The 26,285-nt window shown below is 35.0% G+C and overlaps 2 protein-coding genes across 14 annotated transcripts in view; both read left to right on the top strand.

Moving 5' to 3' along the window:
• The first annotated feature begins 519 nt into the window (after positions 1 to 519).
• Positions 520 to 6,633, top strand: LOC145824703 (26S proteasome non-ATPase regulatory subunit 12 homolog A-like). 8 transcript variants are annotated; one of them, XM_082925117.1, is made up of 8 exons: positions 533 to 1,056; positions 2,732 to 2,781; positions 3,590 to 3,660; positions 4,252 to 4,351; positions 4,452 to 4,527; positions 4,637 to 4,728; positions 5,843 to 6,085; positions 6,227 to 6,633. In XM_082925117.1, the coding sequence occupies exons 5-7, from the start codon at positions 4,506 to 4,508 to the stop codon at positions 6,059 to 6,061; spliced, it is 333 nt and encodes a 110-aa protein (XP_082781243.1). In that variant the 5' UTR covers positions 533 to 1,056; positions 2,732 to 2,781; positions 3,590 to 3,660; positions 4,252 to 4,351; positions 4,452 to 4,505; the 3' UTR covers positions 6,062 to 6,085; positions 6,227 to 6,633. The 8 variants fall into 8 exon arrangements, 4 of the variants coding, with proteins under 4 accessions (XP_082781245.1, XP_082781243.1, XP_082781242.1 ...); XM_082925116.1 differs by lacking the exon at positions 2,732 to 2,781; XM_082925118.1 differs by lacking the exon at positions 533 to 1,056 and having other exon boundaries at positions 2,533 to 2,781.
• Positions 6,634 to 9,870: 3,237 nt separating this feature from the next.
• The window catches only part of LOC114262018 (cysteine proteinase mucunain), a 29,046-nt gene continuing 12,631 nt past the window's right edge, over positions 9,871 to 26,285 (top strand). For 3 of the 6 annotated variants that reach the window (XM_082925126.1, XM_082925123.1, XM_082925122.1), the window contains exon 1: positions 9,871 to 10,511. In XM_082925126.1, the coding sequence (XP_082781252.1) occupies positions 10,022 to 10,511 (490 nt within the window). In that variant the 5' untranslated portion in view covers positions 9,871 to 10,021. Of the gene's footprint in view, positions 10,512 to 10,763; positions 10,977 to 15,093; positions 15,254 to 26,123; positions 26,192 to 26,285 lie in introns of those variants that run through there. The other 3 variants (XM_082925124.1, XM_082925127.1, XM_082925125.1) reach the window with 3 other exon arrangements.

Raw genomic sequence — 26,285 nt, 5'->3', positions numbered from 1 at the left:
CAAGTGCATATTATAGTTCAAAAAGTACACAAAATAAAACCAATGGCCCATGAACACTTTTAGTTCAATAATTTAGCCAACTAAGTTACCTTGGCATTGTTTAAAAATAGAGAAGAAAAAAAAATGACCATTCATGGTATTAATCTGATGCCTCAACTTTTAAGGTGTTAATTGGGGACATTGGTTCCTACGAACCCCATAAAGTAAAGGCAGCCTGAACCTTGGTAGAGTTGTTGGTCCTATTATATTGTTTTTATCTTGGAAATAATGACCATTCATGGTATTGGGCCAAACCATCCACTACAACAAAATGCACATTCGGCGACCAAAATTGGCGACTAAAAAAAATTTAGTCGCCAAAAGTTATGAAATTGGCGACCAACTAATTTTTTTAGTCGCTAAAAGTAAAATATTTAGCTACTAATTTTTTTTAGTCGGGGTATATTGGTTTTTGGCGACTAAAAAAATTTCAGTCGCTAAAAATGCTAGAATTGGCGACCAAAAAAAAAATTTAGTCGCCGTATATTAAGTTTTGGCTACTAAAATCATTTTGTCGCCGAAAGAAAAATGAAAAATTAATTTTTTACCTTTGGCGACCAAAATTTTGGTCGCCAAACGTTTATTTTCAGCGACAAAAAATAATCTTGGTCGCTGTATGTTGAGTTTTGGCTACTAAACCATTTAGTCGCCTATTGAAAATTAAAAAATTATTTTTTTACCTTTGGCGACTAAAATTTTAGTCGCCAAAAAATTTTTTTATTGTTATTTGGCGACCAAAAATATATTTAGTCGCGAAAGGTTGAAATTTTTGTTTTAGAGGGAAACAAATTATTTTTGGCGCCCGATCTATTTACACTCTGTTCTGTCTCTCACACACACAGACACACGATATACACTTCTATGTCAAACACTAGCAAGCCTCACCCTCACCATCCCTGCTAACAGTTGCCATCGAACTTCCACCACCGACCATCGCGGCTCTCGCCACCGCTGCTGACCATCGCGGCTCTCGCCACCGTCGCTCACCATCGCGGCCCCCCTCCCAGCCACATTTAGGTTTCTCTCTCTCTCTCTCTCTCTCTCTCTCTCTCTCTCTCTCTCTCTCTCTCCTCCTCTATTTCCCCATTTCACCATCTCCGATCTAGGGTTTTATTAGGTAGATAGCAATTGATTTAAGGTACTGAACAATTTAAGAATATTATTAGTAGGTAAGTTAATGGAAAATTTTACGACTCAATTCGGTGAAGTCCTCTTCACTTAATAGGATTGAAATTTGTTCTGTATTCTACATATGGATTTTGATTTTTTTATTATTTTTTGAGTTTTATATTTCAAATCCTACTCAATTTAAGCAAATGGGTTTCAATTTGATTTGTTTTTTTATTATAAAAAAATGGTCTTGCTTTGATTTGGTGGAGGTAGTGATTTTTGTGATCCTAATAGCTATTCGTGCTCATGATTGAATGATTTTGAGTTTTTTATGCATAACAAAAGCTTGAGTCACTGTGAAATCTCATCCTCCTTTTTGTTTTCTGAATTTCAATTTGAGGGCTTAGCTGTGTGTAAGTATTTACGTTCACAGAGATGTAATGAATTTGAATAATAAATGATGTTTCCTTAGCTGGGTAGAATCTGATAGGTGGTTTGATTTTCTTTGAATTTTTATATCCATATTTTGTTTGTCTTTTTTCCTTTTTCATATATTAAACCATACTCAATTCAAGCAACTGGGTCAGAATTGAATTAGATTTTGTTTTTCTCAATGAGCTTGGTTTGAATTATTATTATTTATTTTTTTGGTGGTTGGTAATTTCTGATGCTCTCACTGATTCTGTTAGAAGTAATGAATGGTGTTGGTGTTAATTTATTTGTTTTATTGTGTGCATAATTCATTCATTTTTAACATAGTGAATTGATTTAAAATTTGTGTGTGCAATGAAAACCTGGCTCATTTCTGATTAAGAAAAAGAAAAGAAAAGAAAAGAAAAGAAGAAACTTGTGGCACCATGGGAAAATTTTAATGGATGGTGGAACCATGTGTTATCACAAATTATCATGGTGATTTGGTTGGCAATAACATTATCAACAATAGAATCTTGTCCTTTTTGTTTGGTGAATTTGATTTTGAGGGAAGTTACTTAGTTGTGTCCAAGTGTTTAGGTGTTGCCATCATTTGTTTTGGAATGTCTGATTTTCTTAATTCAAGATTTTTTTAATATTATTATTGAATTCATGTTAAATTTTTTATGTGCATAAAAAGTTTGGGTAATTTTTGATTAAGAAAGATAAAAAATAAAATCTGCGGGTATGTGGCATCATGGGAATCATTTTTGATTAAGAAAGATAAACTTTTGTTGCTTGATAGCATGAACTCTTGCCATGGCACTAGGCAATTATTAGTTGAAGCACATGTAGAAGTAATCTTTGGCAAATTTATGGAATCTACAATTTTGCTTCCAGCTAACTATTAATTTGAAGCTGTCTTGGTGAAATAATTCATGCTGATATGGGAAGAGACGAATGCTTGTACTTTGTCATGTACTGTTACTTTCAAACTGCATTTAGTAGTTTAAATTCTGTGAGATGGAAAATCTATGGAAAATCTATGCCAGAAAAGTGAAATAGAGTTGCAGTTGCAAGAGTGATGAAGCATTAATTATGTTGTCATTGTATTTCTTTGTATGAAGATATGATATTAATTATGTTGCCTTCTTGTTTCTTTCTATAATAGTGGATTGGAATTGGGCCCTCACAAAATGATGGTGGGAACTGCTATTAGTGGTAAGGCTTTAAGGTGTGGATTGTGGGATAGATATGTTATCCACGTTCTTAATGAGGAACAACTATTGGTGTTGTTTGTATGGTTGTGGGTGTGCATTTATGGCTTTGATTTTGACTCAAATGGTTGCTATATTTGATTGGTTTACATACTCCCCACAGTGAAAATTTTTCCATTGAAAAGCCTTTTGCTAGTTAAAAATTTTGAGTTCAGAAAATGATTTCCACTTGAATTCCAATAGGACAACAATGCATTAAACTTAACCGAAAAAGGGCGTTAAGGGGGCGAAAATGCGAATCAACCCCCGAACGACTGTACGGATGTCACGGCTACCTTTCCCGTCAAAAATAGGACCTGTGACAACAGACAGAATGTAATTAGCACACGTAGTTTGGGAGTTAGAGTCGAAAATGCATTAAACTTAGTCGAAAAAAAGCGTTTTGGGGGCGAAAATTCATAACAGCCCCTGAACCACCGTGTGACTCACACGGACAGTTTCCCCATGACAAATAGGACTTGTGAGAACTGACAGAATGTAATTCGGACCCGTAAGTAGGGAGTTAGAGCCGAATACGCACTAAAGTGGGTCAAAGAGCTAAAGATATTTGAAGTGGATTTTATTATTATTATTATTATTATTATTTTTCTTGGTCTTATCATGGAAGGGGATTTCAATGGGACATCAAAATGCATCAAATTGGTTTTGATTTCAATGGGACATCATGATGCTAGTCTTGTGTGCTCTAGAAAGTGGGTTTAGAAAATGATCTTCTATATCATTTCCTTATTTTATTTTGTTTTATTTTACAGGGATTGAAGTCAAACCTGGCTCACAATACACTTGCCAACTTGATCCGGGAGTAAAGCTTCACATATCTCAGGTTTATTTTCCTTTCTCAAACTAATGCCTCTTTCCTAGATTCAACCATATATAGTCAACAAAACTCTGGTTTTAGATCCCAAATTTCTCAAGGTTTTATTTATTTTTAAAAAAAATTATGTATATATATGTTACGATTTGATGGAATGTTTTGTAAAAGACACCCAATAATAGGTTGTGGTATAATTTTATTGAGACATAAAGATCTCTAATTTGCTAAATATTGGGCACATTTTGCATCTTTTTTCTTTGGTTGTGATAAAAAGAAGCAAGGTTTTCTTTCAGTTAATTAAAGAAAATTCTAGCGTTACCCTCATTACAGAGATTCTTATAAATTAGTGGTAAGAACCTTAATCCAGTAACTGTCTAAAGCAGCAGAGTCGATGGCAGATGGCAGGACCCAGATACTTGACTTGTACCTTTTATGGTGATACTGATTTCTCACTAGTTTTTCAAACAGACCTAGAAAATGATTTATGAAAACCATGTCAATGTAGACATGTTAGAGCAGTTTCAGATGAAAGCTGTATACGTATTTGTTTTTTGCCCAAATTTTTTGGATTTAATTTGTTGCAATTTCTTGTATATGAAGGTACTACTCACACAGCAATGATTACCTTGAAATATGTCGCTGTTACAAGGCAATATATGAGATTCCCTCTGTGAGAAAAGAGCCAGCTAAGTGGATACCGGTAAAGAAACTTAACTTGTGCTTCCTTAGAGATAAAAAAGAAAAGAAAATGCTTTCCTTTTTTTTGACTATCTAATAAAGAAATTCTCACACTTCTCCAGGTTATCAATTGTAAGAAGGGAAAGATTGCAATACAGCGGCAGTCTAAACATAATATGTTTCATCTAAGGAGCTTTTGTAAACCAAACTCCTCTCTTAAAAATAGAAATTCTCATAATATGTTTCAGGTTCTTCTTTTTGTAATCATCCCATTGGGATCAATTCACCTTGCGTATGTTATTCATAGGTCAAACAACTTCAATAAAACACATCAGCACTAGTGAGAAATCTAAGATGCCATTCTTCTGCTCCACAAAAAATAACATGACAGAAAGGCAGGTGAGAAACTAATACTAATTCTCCTCTATCCCCCACAATGAATCTCCTCAGTGTACCTCCGTCTTCAACACACCTCACAACTGGTAACACCTCCATGACTAGAATAAGAGAAGTGGGCATAGTTGCTTAAAATCCCTTGAACTTGAGAAAAAAAACCCTTTCCTTTTGCCAGTGATTAGGATAGAGAATTTCACCTTGGAGATAGCACCAATAAACTAATCATTACCAAAATGTGTAATATCTACCACCATGATGTTTTAGGGATCGGTGAAATAACTGGTACTTCGATACTCTTCTCAAACTCTCCATGCTCATAGCCTTTGGGCATCTATTAATCTTGTGCAAGTGTTATGTTTTAGCGTGTGCATATTGACGCTACATTTTGCAAAATACTATTTCTATCTATGGAAATTAGTTACCCTGCTAATGTCTTTGATTCTATTGAGTTTCTATTGCCCTATACAGGAATTTGTGTACTCTTTTTATTTTTCTTTTTTTCTTTAAAACGCACTCTCTTCTTTTGATTTCCTATTTTCAGCTTTTTGTTAGGCCTATTTGATATTTGTTGCGGTCAATAATTTGAAATTCCCTCATTTAAGAACAATGAATTTATACTCCTTCTATTCTTTTGTTTATATTGTATTAGATGATACATAGTATGAAACATCACATGTGATATATAACTTTTTATTGACAATTATACTATCTCAAACAACTAGTACTTACTATTAAGCTTTTCCATACTGTTCCTTAAGGGCAGGCTGCCAGTTTTGCAACAACCCCCCCCCCCCCCCACACACACACACAATGCGAAGGGAAATAATAATAAAAAATACAAAACAGAGGAACAAAAAAAAGAAAAAGAAAAGCAGAACCCTTTAAAATGGGAGCTATTATTAATCTTATCTGGAGGGTGCTTGTTTTAATTCCTTTACCTCTGTATTGGATTACTGCATACTGCACTTCAAGTTTGTTTGCTGCAATAGTTTTTTTTTGGGTTGACACACCTGTGTATGACAATATTCTTCATATCTTGTTGCTGATTGTTGTGATGTTGCATGTATCTGAATCCATGTGTTTTATGAAGAGTTACATATTTGTCTCTCTTTCTCAGGAAGTTGAGAAGCATCTTTCAGAGATGGTTGTCTCTAAAGCGCTGGTAGCAAAGATTGATCGGCCAATGGGTATAGTCTGTTTCCAGGCAGCAAAGGACAGCAATGACATTTTGAATTCATGGGCTATGAACTTGGAGAAGTTGCTTGACCTTGTGGAGAAGAGTTGCCACCAAATCCACAAGGAAACTATGGTTCACAAAGCTGCCTTGAAAGTTTGAAAATGCTGATGGCACTAATTGCAAGTAGACTTCTCTATTCATTGTGTCTATGCTATTAGCATAAACATATATATATCTATAATATTACATCAAATGAATTAAAATTTGCTACTTTGGTAGTAGTGATATAATTTGTTTTTTGACTTGTCATTTAATTCTTTGCAGGGTGTGCTCTGCTCTGTTTTGAGGACCTATTGACAGAAACCAAAATGGGTTGGTCTTGTTGCAGCGGGAAGAGATTATTATGTGCTTTTATCTGTTTCCTCCATCCTTCGGCTTTATTAAAAGATTGATTAAAGATTCCACATGGTTTCTGCCTTTAAGTCTTTTGTGCTTTTTATTAGTGTTTTTTCTCAGTTGATTTACTCATTGGGATGATAGATTGGTAGTTGTGATATGAAAATTAGCAGGCCTATGGTATTTGTTGTCTACAGTAAAATGATTTGTGAATCAGATGTGGATTATGTTTCACTTCTATAGTTCACAAAGTGGATATTTCTTTTTTGTATACGGAGGACATCATTTTTGTATGATTATCTATTTGTATGGAATTATTATTTTGGGTTGGATTATATTTGGTTTGTATAGAATTTGATGTTACAAGACCAAATTTTTGGAGGTTGAAAGTGAAATAGAAATAGACATATGTATTGTTTTGTTTATATACAGGGTGCAGGTTGCACGAAATAAATACAGATTGTGCAGAAATTAATAATAATAAAAAAAAAAAATAACACTAAATAAAGTTTTTGGTGACTAAATGTTTAGTAGCCAAAAAAACTAAATAAAACTTGTTGGCCACTAAAAATTTAGTAGCCAAAAACAAACTAAAGATTTTTTTGCGACTAAAAATTTAGTAGTAAAAAATATATGAGACTTTAAGCGACTAAATAGTTTAGTAGCTAAAAAAAAAATGAAAATTAATTTTTTTTGGTTACTAAATATTTAGTAGCTAATAATAAATGATACTTTGGGCGACTAAAAATTTTAGTCGCTAAAAATAAAATTAATTTTATTTGGAAACTTTTGGCGACTAAATATTTAGTCGCCAATTTATGATTTTTGGCTACTAAAAAATATTTAGTCGCCAATACCTCGTACTTTTCCCTACTAAAACATTAGTAGCCATTTATAGGACTTTTGGCGACTAAATTTTTTTTAGTCGCCAAAACCTTCCCCGACCGTGTTCCCGCGACAAATCTAGCGGCCAAAATATTTAGTCGGGAAAAGGCTTCGGCGACTAAAATCCTTACTTTTGGCGACTAAAACTTTAGTCGCCAAAAATGCATTTTCTTGTAGTGATCAATGTAGGAGACCTCAAAGCATGGACAATTTGTATAGTAAAATTTTCATGATTTGTTTGAATAGAGAGGGCTCCAAAATATTGTGGCTCTAAATGAACATGGTTGAGAAAATTTAACACTTAACTGAATCTTCTATTTTGTTGATTGAGGAATTGAGGTTGACCATACAACAAGATTTGGTTTTATCGATTTTTTAGTTTATTGTAATTGAGTGATTTATAGAAGATTTTATAAAAATTTATAAAATTGCACATCATGAATAAATAGAGTGTAGGAGCTGCTCTATAAATGTATTTCCAGTCTTTATTGCAAAGTAATCACTTATGTTTTAATATAATATTTCAGTCAATATTAGTTTAAAAATTCTTCAAAATCAAAAAAAGAGTATACTATCCCACAACCAAACATCCTCATTATATAGAAAAAATTTCCATCGTCTACAAACCGACAACAATAGTATCATTCATCTCCCTCCATTGCCCTCTCTACCACAAATGCATGCACCTAGAAACCACCTCTACCAAACCCCTATTGACTGTTTTGACCACGATCATACATCAATGATCTTAATGATCTGGCCTAAATGTGAATGCAACAACTCAGACTCATTCAGTAGAAAACCTAACCCTCATTTCTTGGCCACTATTGTAAACCTAGCTCCCTTAAATAATTTCAAGTACGCAACTATTATTATTAATATTTTTTATTTGAATTGAGATTTTGAGATTTAGATTTCTATTTAAATCCCACAATTTAGCCAACTAAGTTACCTTGCTCATTTCTCGGCCGCTATTGTGGAACTCGACTCTGTAAAAAATGAATGGATTTTTTCTCCTCTTTTTCTCTTGAATTAACTAAGAGTTTAAATCATATCAATTTTTTTTAGTAAAAAAAAAGCACATATGGGGACAGATCTGACCTCTGACTATTGGCGTCAATTAAATAACAAAAGAAAACAGGCAAAAGTAAGGTTGGACAAAGAGTCAAGAAAAACATGAACTAGAAATTAAACTATTTCTTTAACACATTTGATATCTCTATGAGCCCATCTGGCAATTGATCTACATTACTAAATGATTAGGCCACATGTTACACCAATGCAGAGGGAAGTTACAGAAGAAGAGAAATAAGTTCCATGTACAAAAAGTTACTCTGCTTGCAAAATACTAGCCACTACAAGTAGATCACAAATTTTTCAACAACAAAAAACTACTGAACAATGTTGAGGCAATGATCTGATTCTGAATGTGAGAAAACCATAAATTCAAATTAGAATTCCAGAATTTGATCCACAAACAATGAAGACAAGTAGACAATGAAATTCATATCTAAGTCGCAACACTAGAGAAATTAATTTTAAATGTAGAAAAAAATCATTTCAGATTCAAACTCTCTGGATCATAATTCGGATTTGAGTTACAGTAAAATTCACTGATAAATTATTGAACAAAACAGAATCCAGATTCAGCGTAGTATGACTTATTTAAAGCAATGATCTGATTCTGAATATGAGAAAACCGTAAGTTCAAATTATAATTCCAGAATTCGATCCACAAAAATGAAGATAAGTAGACAGTGAAATTTATATATAGGTTGCAATGATCATCTGTAAATGAAAATCAAACGCTGAACTGTACTAGTAGAAGCGAGTCCTGCTCGGTTATCTCCGATTCCTTCACTTTCTGTACAACAACCTGATCAATCGAGAAGATTGCAGCGAGATTAGTGGATAAGCAACAAGTTAACGAAGAAGGCGTAAAGATGAACAAGAAGTGAATGCTTCGAAGAGATTTATCTGATCTCACCATGTTTACTGATCTCACAGAGAAACTGAGACAAGAGAGAGAGAGAGAGCAATTCAGAGCACACTTGATTTCTCGGATCATTACAGAGAGAGTTGAATCGATGAAGATGTGTTTAGGCTTACCGATTATGAAATCTTCAACAATTGTGGACTTGAGAAAGTTGAATCGATCGACAGATTTGAGCGAAAGATTCGAGTGACAAATTCGAGCAAAAGAGATAGTGAGATTCGAGCGAGAGTCAAGCGAGAGACAGATTTTGAGAGGGAGAGAAAGAGAGTTCAGATTTGGGAAATAAGAAAAAAAGGGGATTACAGGGAGAGAAAGAGAGAGTCAAGTTTTACTAATTTTTATTTATTTTATTTTTTTAAGAACACGATTGGGTCAGGAAAATGGGATGGTAAAATGAGATTTTGATGTCTAAAAATGATTTTTTGTGACTGTTAAATAATCAGTCACAAAAAAGTAGACGCAAAAAATTATATTTCTAGTAGTGTTCAAAAGTTACAATTATGACAAATCAGATATTAATATATATTACATCACATCATTATAAAGTAAATTGTGAATTATTCTTTTGTGAGCCTTAAATATTTTTTATAATGATGAGATTTTTATTTTTGCGTATATGTCTAATGTAGAAATATAAATCAGATAATTTTTATGAATAAATCCACGCACCATGTTCAGACATAAAATAATGATAATAATAATAATAAATAGATAAATAAAGAAGTCCACACCCGCCAATAAACAGACTACTCAACTCCTGGACTTTTACAAAGGGAGGCCACACTCTGAGCCGCTCCTGCAGCTCGAAAACCATAATCAGGGTTACGATTGTATCTTGAAACATGGGCTGGTCCAGATCCCTGGTCTCCATGGCAGTGGTTGTGGTTATGTCTATGATGGTATTCGTTTTATCAACGGCGGTGGACATGTGGACCGATGAAAAATCGGTGGTGTGGAGGAGGTCGGAAGAGGAGGTGATGAGTATGTACCAATCATGGGTTGTGAAACATGGAAAGTCCTACAACGGCGAGGCCATGGCAGTGGGTGAGAAGGAGAGGAGATTCGAGATCTTCAAGGAAAACCTGAGGTTCATCGAGGAACACAACGCTGAGAACCGGAGCTACAAAGTGGGTCTGAACAAGTTCGCTGACCTGACCAACGACGAGTACCGATCCATGTACCTGGGAGGTGCAAAGGCCGGCACTAGGCGGAGGCCTTCCATGCCCAAGGTCACCGACCGATATGCTCCTCGCCTCAACGAGGCCTTGCCGGACTCCGTCGATTGGAGGAAGGAAGGTGCTGTTGTTCAAGTCAAAGATCAGGGTAGCTGTGGTATGTGCTTCATTCTCTCTCAAATTCACAATATTGCCCTTGGTTTATTTTATTTTATTTTTAAAGTTAGGATAGGAATTCCAAATAATCAAATTGAACTGAGTTTTAAGGTCAAGTTTGGGAAGACTAAAAAAGTGTACTTTTTGTCTTTTTGGACTAAAAAATTGAGGTTGAAAATATAGATGTTTGGGTTAACTTTTTGACTTTTTATTGAAAAATGTGTAATAAAAAATTGTAAAAATTGATTTGCAGGGAAAAATTTGAATTGGGAGTTGTGCAGCCGTAATTGTTGACTTTTGATGAATAGTGTTAACTTTTTAACTTTTTGAGTAACTTTTTGGCTTTTTGGCTTTTTTTGAAGTCCCCAAACTCAGCCTAAGTCTCATCAAATTGGATTGGCCGATAAGAATCTTAAATAATTTATCAAATTTTCTATTAAATCTCTCACATTATGTGAGACCTATATATACATGGGTTTGTGTGACTCTTATGCTAAGAAATTTGATAAAAAAAAATTAATAAATTATTTAAAATTTATAGCATTTTTTTTTTCAACTCAAATGATAACAAGCGCCCCATGTTAATTTTGGAATTGTGATAAAAAGTGATTTTGAAAAAAAAAGTTCAAAGATTACAAATTTTATGAAATTCATAAAAAAAATATTTTCAAATGTAATTTATTTATTTTTTCCTTGTGCCCAGAAATATTTGTTATTAAGACCTTTTCTTGAATTGATATTTTAATCCGCATATACTTAATTAAAAAGAAGCAAACAAAATTGTGACAATTATTGAACAATTAATGGTTGTGGTCCACAACTTCTGGAAGAGCGTCTTATCTTTTTGCTTTCACAAAAAGTCTATGTGATGATTGGACGGAATACCCTCTCATTTGTTATAAGGTTGAGGATATATTGGCAATTTTAAAATGTTTTGGAAAAATGGTTAAAATTTATATTTTGATTTTTTTTTTAATTTTTTTTGAAAGAGAGAAGTGGGTTAAAAGTAGAGAAGTGACTTCTAACTCACTTTCTAAAATAAGCCTTTAATAATTGGAGGTAATGAATTCATTTGGTTGTGAATGATGTAAGGTGGTGGGTTTCATATTTTTTATAATTTAAAAAATATATTTAATTGATAAGGTGGTGGTTTTGGATAATATAAATAAGTGCACTTTTTGACTTTTTATGAAATATAGGTTGGGTATAGGTTGGGTTTGAAGTGATGTGTTATAGATGTGATGTGATTTAAATAAGATGATATGACTTAAATAGGATAGTGATTTTTTGATTTTTTGACTTTTTTAGATCATGCCAAAGAAGACCTTTGTTTATTTATTTATTAGGGGTGTTTGAGAATATACTATTTCTAGTTAATTTTTTTAAAAAAGGGTACAGAAAAATAAAAAGAATAATGAAATTCAATATTTTGACTTATTAATTATTTTAACCGTAACCCAACTTGTCAAATGGAGCCTTAGGCCTCGTTTGGGAACCAGCCCATTTAGTCAAAAAGTCAAAAAAATACTAAAAAGACAAAAAACCAACAACTCATACCAAAAAATCAAAGATTTAGGGTTCGTTTGGTTTGAATTTCGGAAAAAATTTTGGAAAATTTTCTCTACAAATAAGTTTTTAAAAGTAATGAAACCAAACAAATTTTTCCAAAAAAATTTCTCAAAACTTGTAAACCAAACAAGTTTTCCAAACAAATTTCTCTCTCACACACATCAAATCAATCACTTTTTCCAAAACTCTCTCTCAAAATAATTTTCCAAAACACCTTTTGAAAAAAACCAAACCAAACAATTTTTTGTACTTTTTATCTCTAAAACACATCTCTCAAACACAAACCAAACATACCCTCTATTTTTTCTCTACTTTTTGCACATCTTTTCGTAAAAAATCAAAAAGTCATCTTAAATATACTAGTTTTTTTTAGCTTATATTGTAATCAAATAGTCAAAAAATTAGTAAATTAGCCTGTTCCCAAACGATGCAATATTTGAGTTGTACTTGATGAGAGGAAAAGTTTTAACCCAACTTTGGTCCGGTATGCTAATTTATAAAATATTAATTGTAATTTTATATTTTTTAGTTATAAAATAAAGTAAAATATTTATAAAAGATAATAAAGTAAAATATTTATAAAAGATATATATATATATATATATAATTCATTCACTTATATTAAAAAATTGGAGAAATTATAATAAAAAAAATTAAAATTTGAGCAGTATAACAAAAGAAATCTTAAGTTTTTAATTTTATCAATTTAAATTTTGATTTATTGTCAATCTCAACTAATTATCTAATTTTGTTGAGTTAACTGTCAGAAAAAATATATTTTAGTCATAAAAATTAATGAAAACGAAGTATTTTAGACATTTTTCATACATCCACATTGAGTTTAATTATTAAAATACATATTTTTTTGACAATTTTACTTAACGAAAAAAAGTGAATGATTTAGATTGAAAATAAATAAAAGATTAGGGTTTAAATTGATGAAATTAAAAGTTTAAGGTTTCTTTTGTTACAAAGCTCAAATTTCTGTTCTTCTTTTTTTTTTTTTTTTTTTGTAATTTTTTCTAAAAAAATTGTTAAAAGATATTTTACCATTGAATTTTGTTAATGTTTCAAATTCAAATAGTAATTAAAATGGTCTAAATAATTTAATATCACTTCAAGTCAAAAATAAAAAAATAAAAACATTAATAGCATATATCTATTGAGTTAAGTAAGCGGGCTTAGAATTTAAAAGCTTTTTTAAGGTCAAGATTGGGTTAGTTAGATTAGGCCCGATAATTGGTCGTGCTTAGAATTACATATTTTCTTACTATATAGTGCAAGCTCAGGTTTGTTCACCTCTAACAAAATATCTTAGTTCATTTTCTAAATCTTATTTACACTTCTTTAGTTTATTTTACAGATTGAGTTTCTTTGAAGTTCAACTTTGAATTTGATTGTCATATTCAAACTCATAGGACTCATTACGATTGCCTATTTTGTAGAGTTCTATGACTATATATCATTTATAAAAAAAATTACGTTGATTCAATAATTGTAAGATTTTTATTTTATTGTATTTGTTTTCAAAAAATAGACGACATGTGTATTTTTGAAAATAGGCCATCTATTTATTTTCAAAAGAAATGTAATAAAATGAAAAAGTTACGATTATTGACCAACCTAATTTTTATATACATGAAGGGTCATACAAAATGAAAACTATCGATACAGACCTGTGAAGGTCTCATGAATCCAAACATAACGTTCAAATTCAAACTTAAATTTGAAAAGGTCTAATCCTTTGGGGTCGGATTTTTCTTAAGGAGAAAATTACTCATCAGTGTTAAGTTGGGGGAAGTTGTTATACATACAAGGAAAAGTATATAATTTTAATAATTAATATTGATAAAATTTACCATTGATTTATAATTATTTTTTAACTTTTAGACTGATTTGAAATTTCCCCTTTTTTAAGGCCCCGTTTTAATTTAAAATAAAAAAGTTACTTTTTTTGCTTTTCTGCGTGTATTTAGTAAAAAAATAAAAAGCTTACTAAAATAGTTAATTTCGAAACCACCAAGTTCAAATTTAAAATTGAGGGAAAATAAACCGTCTACAACCAGTCTTGTTTTTATGATATAAACGGTTTATTTGGTAGGACTTTCCATGTATGTCATTTTTAAAAAAAGAATAGAATGATCTGATAATCGTATAATTCTCCATTTATTGTGTTTATTCAAAAAATAAATAAAATTTAGATATATATATTTAGAAACATATTGGTCTATTTTTTTTTATTTTTTATTTAAGACAAATGTGATAAAATAAAAGTTATAATTATTGGATCAATCTTATTTTTTCATGGATGAACTTATAAAATGAATAGTTTAAATTATCAAACTAAAACATATGTTGTGTTTCACCGCCGTCTCAAATTATCTAAAAATTCAAATTTACACCTAAAGAGAAAGCTCACCAACCCCGTTCATGGGGCATGTTTCTCTATTCACAAGAAATTTCAAATGAATTATTAAATATTTTATACAATAACTTATATGAGTGAGTCTTATGTGATGCAGATTTCATACTCATATAAGTATTATGTAAAATATTTAATAAATTTATTTTTAAGGCTTCGTTTGGCATATAGCTTTTGAGCTAAAATAATAAAAAAATAAAATAAAATGCGTTAAAAAGTCAACAAGACAAAACATCACATCTAAATCATAATCATTTCATTTTCTCTCGCAAGAGTCAAAAAATCCAAAAAAACCTATTCCAAACAAGACTTCTTAGCCGTAAATAGCCAAAAAATCAAAAAGTTAAAAAGTCAACTCACATTCCAAACGTAGTCTCTAGCTTTGCTCCTCCATTTATTATCAAACCACAATGCTTGGTACATTAAGGCCTTGTTTGGTTTGTGTTTTTTAGATATTATTTTAAAAATAATTTTTTGAAGAGAGTTTAAAAAATTTGTTTAGTTATATATTTTGAAATTTTTTTTGAAGTTTTGGAGTTTTTGATGATTTGATATATATATATATGTTTTTTTTTTTTTGTTTTTTGTGTAGTTGAATAGATGAGTGTGAGAGAAAAAATGAATAGATGAGAATGAGAGAGAAGAAAGAAAAAGTGATTGATCGATGTGTAGTGGAAACTTTCCTTCATCGCCGGAGTTATATGTTTCATTGGACGATCATTGATTGTGAAATCAGGATTCTTCAAGTCCAATTTGCAGGTAATCTGATTGTGCGACCAGTATTTCATAGGATCTTCGCCTATGATTCCACAGGTTTTGAGCTGCATCATCAAGCAGAGAAAGGATCTACTAGTAAGTAAGAAAAGAACTAGATAGAAACTTACAGAAATTTATTAAAGAGAGCGGAAGCTTCTTCAAACTTTGATTACAAGACTCGAGACTCGATTTCTAGTGTCAAGTATAGTTTTTGGAACTTGTCTTGATGCTTGAAACTCTAAGTTTGCAACCTATTTATAGAGAAAATATCAAGGATGCATGCAATAATGCCGAGTGCACTGTTAGCCTCATCGACGCATTATTGGTGTCCTGATGATTCTCCATTGACACAACTTGTCTACCAGGATATGACAGGTTCATAACTCTGGTTCACACAATTACATTGATAGACGAGCCAGATTATGACAGGTTCATAATTCGGGCACATTATTGCAAAATATCTATAATATGACAAACTGATATTATTCCAACAGTTTTTCTCAAATGCCTGAGTATTGATTAAAGCGGAATAATACTGACCGACACTTATTGACAGCTATCGTTTAGACTCTGGACCACGCCCACCACGTTCTTTCATTATTAAAGAGATAAGCATGGAATAAGATCCGACCTGTTGATCTTATCAATAACGAAACATTCTCATCAGCATGACGAGATCAAATAATTCGCCGTCGATTTCATTCAGTTCACAGGTCTGCTGGTGTACTTCCGGCAGTTTGTCAGTGTATTGGTTGTCACTGCAAGCGGCTCTAGCGATGGCTTCAAGCTTGAGCTGCTGGATCTTACGTAACTGTTGAACCGCTGTTCTTGCCTGTTCAATGGCGTTGTCTTCTTCTTCGGCGAGACTGGCCTGGATTTCGGCCATTTCATCAAAGGAGATTCCTGAGTCGTAAGTGAACCTATCTTCAATTTGCTGCATGAGAGATTGGTATCGTACAACAATGGGATGAAATTGAGGATCAATCCAGCGACTTGATGGCTCTGTCTGAGAGAGGATGATCCGTTCATGTCTCTGAAGGGCTGGATAAGTTCTTCGAGTTGCTGAAGGCCGATTAGCACCTCCATATCTTCCTGCTCCTCCTTGGTTGGCCATTCTGTAATAGAAAACAGTGAATATACAAGCCTAGATAATGCGTCAGCAAGAGTATTATCAGAACCATTAATATGTTCTAATGACACATCTATGCCTAAGCCAGTAATGTAATCCGTGAAGGCTATCCATCTGGACCGTGATGGTTTATGATCCACTGTCTTATTGAAGAAACTGATTATGGCCTGACAATCAGTTCTAAGAGTAAGCTGCTGTTTATCAAGATAATAAATCTTGAAGGATTCAAGGGAATTCATGCATGCGTAGATTTCGGCGTCAATAGTGGATTTAATCGGATTAAACTTCCCACTAGCGTATGCACAAATCCGCTCCGTTGATCGTGGGTCTTTAGCAGCTAGTTTCCACTTGCAAATTCCTCCCCACCCTTCCATGCATCCATCTGTTTCAAGAATAATGGAGCACTGCAATGGAGGAATTGACAGATCAGGCAACTTCTGGATCTTGGCCTTGATCTTATGGATCAGCTCCCAATCTTGGGCATTCAGCCTCTTTTCTCCATTTGGGCTGACCTTTGAGTATAATGGGCTTAGCATACGGCCCAAATCTTTAATATATTGCCTGGCATAATTGAGGAGACCTAACCAAGAACGTAGGCCCTTAGTTTCTTTGAGCGTTTCTTCTGGGAATTGGGCTACCTTGGTTACAACATGTGGTTGTAGCTTTATCTTTCCTTCCCCAATTGTTGACCCAAGAAAATCCATCTGGGCCTTGGCAATTTTCATCTTTGTTGGGCTTAGGATAAGCCCGTTCTTCTTGCAAATTTCCATCATGGACTTTATGTGCTTCACATGCGTCTTTTCATCTGGAGAGAAAACCAGGATATCATCGATATAGACGGCAATATAATCTTCAGTGCCCTTGAAGCATAAATCCATTTTCCTCTGAAAGACTGCTGGAACATTTTTCAATCCAAATGGCATGACTAGCCATTCATATAACCCAAGGGGTGTCCAGAAAGCAGTCCAATCAATTGAATCAGGGTGCATGGCTACCTGATGAAATCCACTTTTCAAGTCAAACTTGGAATAAATACGGCTATGGCCCACCTTTGCCATTATGGTATTTATACCAGGTAGACTGTATTGATCCTTGTGTGTATTATCATTTAACCTTTTATAATTACACACCATTCGCTCCTTGCCACGTTTTTCTTCCTTCGTGACTGGATCAATGTACGTACCAGAATTTACGATGAAAGCTGTGGTACGATGTCGACTTTTACTTGGCCGGATTACCTTCAATTGTAGAAGCTGATCAATATGCTTCTTGAAACTTTCCTTCATCGCCGGAGTTATATGTTTCATTGGACGATCATTGATTGTGAAATCAGGATTCTTCAAGTCCAATTTGCAGGTAATCTGATTGTGCGACCAGTATTTCATAGGATCTTCGCCTATGATTCCACAGGTTTTGAGCTGCATCATCAATTCTTCAAATTGCTGCTCAAAATGAGGATTTATATGAGTGGAATGAAATAGCCATTCTGTTGAAGGCTCATAATAATGATCCACTGTAAAATCCTCTTCTTCTTCAAGCTCCTCCAAGAGGTTCACTGATTGACGGGTTTGGATTGTTATTACATTCTTGTAGAATGTAACATTGTCTCCTTCAATACGTACTCCTCCATACATTGCTCGAATGAAGTTGCACCCGATAATCATCTGAATTCTTCCTCCAAGTTTGAATGGGAAACTGTATGTATAAGGGATCCGAAACCAATTATCCCCTATATACATTTTTCCACCCTTTAATTTCTTGTTGGCCTTTGACTTTGAATTTATACCGTTGAACTCAACAGTATAGGTATTTTCTTCCAAGGCGTCATCTGGGACGGAGTCAGCATCTACGACGCAAGTGGTTGCACCCGTATCAAGGATTGCGCGTAGTTGGATTCGTTGTACTCCTGGAACCTCCAGTTCCACGGTGAGATTGTAAAGCATGTTCTTCTTTTTCTCCTTGAATTCTTCTCCTGCAATGACTTCATCAAGAGCAAGAATCTTTTCTGAGGGACCTTCTTCAAATTGAACATGAGCTTCAGCTTCTCTTTCCAACTCCTGTATTTCTTCTTCTTTGTATTTTCCCTTCGTTCTTAGTTCCCGTTCATCATCCTGAAGCTTAATTGTTAACTTGAGTTCCTCAAGTTCAGTCTTGTATTGGATGGCTTCTTCTCGGAGCCTCTTCATCTCAGCTTCACACCACCGGATGTACTCTTGTTGCTCCTGTAACAATGGCTTTTGATTGTAGGGGATTGGAGCTTTCCGAGTTATGAACGTAGTGAGGTTGAAGTAATGCTTGGCACAAAGTGCACATGTCAAGGCATTACATTTGTTGCAGAAAGCCTTCGAGTATGAGGATAAATCTCTTCTGCATGTGGTACATTCTGGTCTCCTGTCTTCTGGTAATGGGTTTTGCTGATCCCATTCATGTTGACAGTGGTAGATTTCTGGAGAGACCTTAATTTGAGCCCGATATCCTCCTTCCTTGCCAAGCCAATAAACATTATCAGCTTCTCGAAGCATATAAATTGTTTCTGTCAAACCACCTCCGATTTGTTCAGTATCATCAATCCCCTCTGATACTGAGTAGATTGCATCTGAGTCGTCATCTCCTGGTTCTACGGACATCACATCATAGTCTTCAGGAATACTCAGATTTTCGAACACAGCTACCCTCTTGACATTCTTCTTCTCCTTTGTGCAGTCCCTGGCATAATGTCCCTCCTCTCCACATAAGTAGCATTTATAGTGTTTTGACTTTTGTAAATACTTTCTCTTGTCAATTCTGACGTGAGAATTATGTGGCTTGCCTTTGTAAGTGGTAGCCTTTCGAACACCATACTTCTTCTCTGGTTCTTTATAGTACCCAGGGATAGGGATTTCCCTGCAAAAGTCCAGATTACGAAGTGACTTCTGGAACGCCGCGTTCTTGCATTCAGCTTCCAGATATTTATAAGCATAAAGAATTCGGGGAACGACTCCGATTGTGTTTGCTCCATGTCGTTCTGCAAATCCTTTCTTGATTCTTTCACCAAGGTCTCCTGGCATTTTTGACCAAAGCTTTGAGGATAATTCTTCTCCAATGAATAATCGTCCTGACTTTGTTGCAAGGTGAAGATAATCATTTAGAAACTTGATGATATCCTTCACATCTCGGCAGGAAAGTCGTTCGAGATCACGATAAGCTTCCTCCTGCATCAGCGTTGATCCTTGGTAGGGGTCTTCAAGAGTAAACACAGTTCTCATCTGAGAGATGATGTTCTGTGTACCTTCATTCCCATCGCCTATAGCCACAAGGTTAGCATATTCATCTGCATACCTCATTCGCCATTGTGTCCAGATTAACTTCTCCGTTTCTCCAAGAAGATTCTCCATAAACAGAAGTTTATCTCTGACATCTGTAAATCCTTGAGAAGCAACATAGGACCTTGTGATTGATTCCCATCTCATAAAGGCATCATCAAATCTTCCAAGAGATTGTGGAATAACAAACATAGCTCCTGTTTGTTGCATTGCAGATGGTAAATTCCACATTTCGTTGTTAGCTCCTCGTCGGAAATTTGATCGTATTCCTGTATAAGAAGGTCTTTCAGGAATATTGATTGAAGGACCATGTCTTGTTGCTGGTGGGTAACCTGGGGGACCCATCATTGAATCCTGCGGAGGATTATAGTGAGAGGTTACGGCTGATGATGAGGATAAAAGATAATGAGGCTGCTTCTGTTGTCTTCTCTCAATTAAAGCCTTTATCTTTGCGATCTGCGGATATTCAGTTTCCGCTTCTCTGTCTACTTCCTCCATCATGGCGATTATGTTAAGAGTAGAGTCAGATTCTTCTTCATCATGTTGATATCCCAAAGGATCATGGTACTCCAAAGAATCATCTGAATCATCATTTTTGTACTGCAAAGCAGCTTTCCCTGTGCTGCCAAATCCTTCAGTGCTCCTCCAGTTACGAGCATCATGTCTTTCATAATTCCGAATGTCACAGAGATTGCGAGCATCTTTCTCCACCATTCTTGGTAAAGAAACCTTCTCAAAGATGATCTGAGCAATTCTTTCACCGGCGCGAACTTCAAATTCCTCCTGATTATGATTAAAGAGAAGGACCTTAATTTCTCCTCTGTAATCAGGGTCAATTACCCCTGCGCCAACATCGATGCCATGTAGTAAGGCAAGCCCTGATCTTGGGGCAATTCTTCCATACATTCCACAGGGTATTTCCATGGCTAGTCCAGTAGAAATTAATGTTCTTCCATAGGCTGGAATAACATACATGGCTATTGATGTCAGATCATAACCAACGGCTCCATCAGTTGCTCGAATTGGTCTGGTTGCATGTGGTACTAGCTTGATGAGTTGAACGGCATCGAATCCTTCATATTCACTCATAGGATAGCAAGTTCGGCAAAGTGGTTTTCCTTTCTTGTCCTTCTTTTGCTTCCGTGACTGTTCTTGAGGAGGATAGGATGATTCAGCATCAGTATCAGTTTCTGGTGTAGGCAACATTCTTTGCCGATGTCGATGTTGTTGTGGATGCAATTCAGAAGTTCCTTGTGGATGCAATTCTTGTTGAGGTCGTGGTTTCCATTTTCTTCGTTCTGAATACGGTCGCCTTTCTCGCCTTTCTGGTGATCGCCTTTCACCACCTTCCGTTCGTCGTTGGAATTCTGCATATCGCATGCTTGCTTCTTCAAGAGTTTCTTTGAAGACATTTGGCTGCTCTTCAAAGAATAACAGTGTCTCCTGTTGATTGCGGGATTCATTTTGGATAGACTGAGCATCATCGTCAGATTGCATGATTTCATTATCATTGGAATCATAATGAACTGGATCTGCACGTTGAGCGGCTACATAATCTCCGAATCGCAGACTGAAATTACCCCCTGGTAAATTTCGAGAGACGGCAGTTGTTGGCTGTTGAGGATGTATCCTTCTAACTGGTGGTCGGATGATCCAGTTACGTCCTCGTAAAACATCAGTGGGAACTTGTTCTCCTGGGATGGCTTTGACTCCTCGAGATGTTAGAAATTCAGTTACTCCTTGAATTTCATACGCAAATCCAACGTTGGGAGTGTTGGATAATCTGCCGACTAATCCTCGAGTGATCAATAGGTTGGCTTCACCTCCTTGCCAATTCTCATATCCCCGGGTTTGAATTACAATTTGTACATGATTGTAAAAGTCCCCAATAGTCATCATAGTATTAGGAACTATGTAGACCATCTGTATCCCTCTAGTAAGGTCAACCTCCATAGATGCGAAGGTTGCTTGATCTCCCGTCCATCTTGTGTCCCGAAGAACTAGAACAGCAAGATTCCCTTGTTCTATCCGATGTAGGACTTGAAGTCGGATTTGAACAACTCCAAGGTGGATGTACTGCATATGGCTCCTTCGTAGTTCTTCATAGCTTTCTTCTTGGATGAAGGGCCTCTCGACTTGCGTTTCTCCTACGCAAAGTATGGCTTCTTCAGATCTGTGAACATAAACTCGATGATGAGCATCATCTCGTCTAGTCCTGTATAACACCTCAGCTGGTGCTATATTTGCTCGCTCTGCCATAGATAGTTGTAACTGCACTTCTGGAGAGATCTGCTGCTCCAAGGTGTTTGATGTTGAAGGACGCCCCCTTATTCGTTGAAGTGCGTTTCTTGCTCTCCTCTGCAAAACATAATTTCGTCGCTGGTCCTGACGATACTCTCGGATCTGATCTTCAAATAATGGTGCTCCAGGTGTTGCTGTTGTTGGCCGTGGTTGGTTGGTAACTCGTGGCAGGGTCACCGTCCTTGTCCTGGATGTTGAGGCCATTATGAATTCTTAAGCCTGAGTTTGTCAAGCTCGTCTTGTAGCAACTTGTTTGGATCCCTATGAACTCTGAGAAGTCCTTTTCCTTCCTTTGGCTTCTCCTTTGGTCCGAGTGAGAGTTTTGCGATTTTTGCAACAAGATCGTCGGTTGAAAGTGCTGGAGACTTCTGGGCTTCCAAAGCTCGAATTCGTCCTTCAAGTGTTTCAACCTGTTTGGACAATCTTAAACAAAGTTCAATTATGGTGTTATTTTGCCGTATCAGGGTTTTCACTCCTGATGGTATGGACAACTTGTCAGAGGAAGTTGATAAGCCGATTCCTGGTGCTTCTGTGGTTTCTGATGCTTTGAGAGCTTCAAGATACACCAGATCGTTTTGACTCATTCAACAAGTGCTCTCTTGAGCTGTTGAAGAATCCCTTCTATCGATTTCAGCTGTTGCTCTTCCTTGTTCCACGACTTACTTTCAAGGAAAACCTGAGTTAAGGAATTAATTCCTTTTTCAAGTTTCTCTGTCTTTTCACCAAGCTGATGGACTGATTTTTCCAAGGACTGAATTTGAATTTTCTGGCTTCTAAATTCTTTCAAGTTGACTTTGCTTGAGAGACAGACTCGATCGTAAATTACAGCAATATTATGAGCTAGTTCTTTAGTTGATGGCTTTTCAGTTGAGGTTTATATCCAAGAGGTTTAGAACCTGGTGGAAGATCCACCAATTCCTAAGTATGATTTTGCATAATGGATTCAATTTCATTATTAACAGCCTCTTTCCACAAAGGTGCTTCAGGACCTGTCATTGCTGCCTTAAAGTTTTGAGGTTCATTTTCTAACAAGTATGTCAGAAAATCTGGACCAAAGGATTTTGATGTTTTAGCTCTCTTACTTCGTCTTGGTTCATCATTAGTTAAATCCTGTTGGTCGAGACTATTACTAGTCTCTTGTGTTTGATTGTCATTAGTCTCTTAACTTTGTGTACAATCATAAGTTCTTTTCTGTGAACTTAATTCCTGTCCTTTCTTGTAAGGAAAGACATGTTCAAAAAACACAGCATTCCTTGACTCTATAATAGTGTTCACATTTATATCAGGTATTTCTGATTTATAAGTCAGAAACCGATATGCACTACTATTCTGAGCATAACCAATAAACACACAATCTACTGTTTTTGGTCCAATCTTAGTCTTTTTAGGAACAGGTACTTCAACTTTTGCCAAACACCCCCACATTTTTAAGTATTTGTAGGAAGGTGGTCGACCTTTCCACAATTCATAAGGAATGCTTTTGGTTTTCTTGTGGGGTATTCTATTAAGAACATAATTAGCAGACAATATTGCTTCCCCCCACAAGTTCTGTGGTAAGCCTGAACCTAGTAACATCGCATTCATCATTTCTTTTAGGGTTCTATTCTTCCTTTCAGCAATTCCATTTTGCTGTGGAGAATAAGGGGCTGTAGTTTGGTGAATAATGCCATGTTGTGCACAAAATTCATTTAATGGTGCATCATATTCACCACCCCTATCACTTCTAACCATTTTAATGGTTTTACCAAGTTGATTTTCAACTTCTGTTTTGTAGAGTTTAAACATTTCTAAGGCGTCATCTTTACTTCTAAGTAAATAAACATAACAATATCTTGTGCAATCATCGATAAAAGTTATGAAATACTTTTTGCCTCCTCTAGTTTGAATAAATTTTAGATCACATACATCAGTATGAATTAATTCTAGAGGTTCGGTTTTCCTTTCAACCGATTTAAATGGAGCCTTAGTTAGTTTCGCTTCTACACAAATTTCACATTTATGATTAGGATTAATTTCAAACTTTGGTATATAATCTAAACCAATTAATCTACGCAAAGCATCAAAATTCACATGTCCTAATCTACCATGCCATAAATTTGACTTAAGAATATAAACAAAAGATGTGTCATTCTTATTCATAGCAACTTTCGGTACAACTGTCATTACATTCAACTTAAAGAGACCATCACTCATGTATCCCTTACCAACATACATACCACTCTTTGTTAATACAAATTTATCAGACTCAAATACAAGCCTAAAACTATTTTTACTTAACAAAGACCCAGAAACTAAATTCTTCCGGATGTCAGGTACATGCAGTACGTTGTTGAGGGTCAGTTCTTTCCCCGATGTCATCTTCAAGATCACTTTCCCTTGTCCAGCCACAGTAGAAGTAGAAGAATTTCCCATGAAAAGTTGTTCACCATTTGCAGCCTCATTGTAGGTAGTGAACATCTTCTTGTCCGCACATATGTGACGAGTTGCTCCAGTGTCAACCCACCACTCTTTGGGATTTCCAACCAAGTTAGCCTCAGACACCACAGCAGAGAGGTTGATGTCATTCACTCCGTCAGAGATGTAATCCAATTCTGTTACATTGGCCTGATTGGTGGTCTTCTTACTTGTACTTCCACGATCCTTCTTAGGGCGGCAGTCAGAAGCTCGATGTCCAGTTTTGCCACAGTTATAGCATTTTCCTTTGAACTTCTTGCTACTATCGCCTTGTTTAGGACCATCTCCAGTAAACTTCCTCTTTTTGTTATGTGGTTTATGAACTTGTTCAACCACATTAGCCTTGGACTCAATGGGATTTTTCCCATTCCTCTTTTCAGCCTTTCGGTTATCTTCTTCGATTCTTAATCTTACAATCAATTCATCCATGGTCATCTCTTTGCGTTTATGTTTTAAATAATTTTTGAAATATTTCCAAGCCGGTGGTAACTTTTTCACTAAAGCAGCGACTTGGAATGACTCGCTAAGAGACATACCTTCTGAATGAATATCATGCAAAATTATTTGAAAACTTTGAACTTGAGATATTACCGTTTGGGAGTCTACCATAACAAAGTCCAGAAATTTACCGACGACAAATTTCTTCGTGCCGGCATCTTCTGTCTTGTATTTCTTCTCCAAAGAATCCCACAATTCTTTTGCTGTTTTCAGAGGACTGTAAACATTATACAGCATATTGTCAAGGCCATTTAGGATGTAGTTTCTGCACAGGAAATCTGAATGTTTCCATCCATCTACAGCGGCAACAACTTGCCGATCACTTTCACCCTCTTTAAGTGCTGGAGCCTCTTCATGGAGAAACCGGGCCAAATTAAGAGTTGTAAGATAGAACAGCATCTTCTGCTGCCATCTCTTAAACTCGGTACCGTTAAATTTTTCCGGTTTTTCTCCATGATTGATTGGTACATGAACATGGTTCTGAATAGGGACCGATGTAGGTGTAACAATAGGAGTACCACTGCCAGATGCAGTTTCAGTTGTAGTAACCATAATCTCTGATTACAAAAATCAGGAAAAATGAAAACACAAATTAATTTTCTAGTTACTAAAACCAGAAAATAAATTATAACAACAAAATAATTTTATTTTCCTTGTTACTAAAACTAGAAAAATAAAATATAATAAGAATTTTCTGTAATACCAAATAATATTCTGAATTGTTAATGACACCAGTATCGTACTACTAGTTGTTGTCAAAGAAAAGAGACAGTATATTACTACTATCAATCAAATAGCATAAAACACTATTTGTTTTTCCAACCAGAATATTAATTTGAAAACACAGAAAATTAAATACAATGAAGATACCCAAAAACGAGTCTGTCTTAAGATTGTTGGACAATCTTCACTGTATTTAAAAAGATTAAATTCTGTTGTGTACATAACAACAACAAGAATAAAAGAAATAGAGAAAATGAGAGAATTTGTTTGATTACAAAAATCAAACTCGAAATAAAAATAAATAAATAAAACTACAGATTTTATTTTGTTACAAAAACAAAATTAAAATCTGATTAAAAACAAATAAAGACAGAATAAAATTAAACAACTTACTTGGTTAATTTATTTGAATAACTTTTCTGATCAAGTCCAGTGTTTAACACTGTGTCCTTAAGACAGATTCGTCCTCTCTACGGTGCTTTCAGAATTCGGACGTCTATCTCCCAGGATGAAATGATCTACCACAAACAATAGCAGCACTACTAATTGTTTGCCTTACGAACACACTAAGTGTTTACACTCTTTCTTTCGGAAATAAAATGCAGCAAGATGAAGAATATA

The sequence above is a fragment of the Camellia sinensis genome, chromosome 4 (genome assembly GCF_055761805.1).
Source record: "Camellia sinensis isolate YWXY chromosome 4, ASM5576180v1, whole genome shotgun sequence".
Taxonomy (NCBI): domain Eukaryota; kingdom Viridiplantae; phylum Streptophyta; class Magnoliopsida; order Ericales; family Theaceae; genus Camellia; species Camellia sinensis.
The sequence above is the reverse complement of the archived record's forward strand: the minus strand, read 5'-3'. Positions and strand labels throughout refer to the sequence as shown.

Bases quoted from the DNA above. Each gene is read 5' to 3' on its own strand.
- LOC145824703 (XM_082925116.1), top strand. From the start codon at position 4,506: ATGTTTCATCTAAGGAGCTTTT. The intron at 4,528-4,636 runs GTAAACCAAACT...TGTTATTCATAG, and splicing joins GTTTCATCTAAGGAGCTTTT to GTCAAACAACTTCAATAAAA. The intron at 4,729-5,842 runs GTGAGAAACTAA...TCTCTTTCTCAG, and splicing joins ATAACATGACAGAAAGGCAG to GAAGTTGAGAAGCATCTTTC.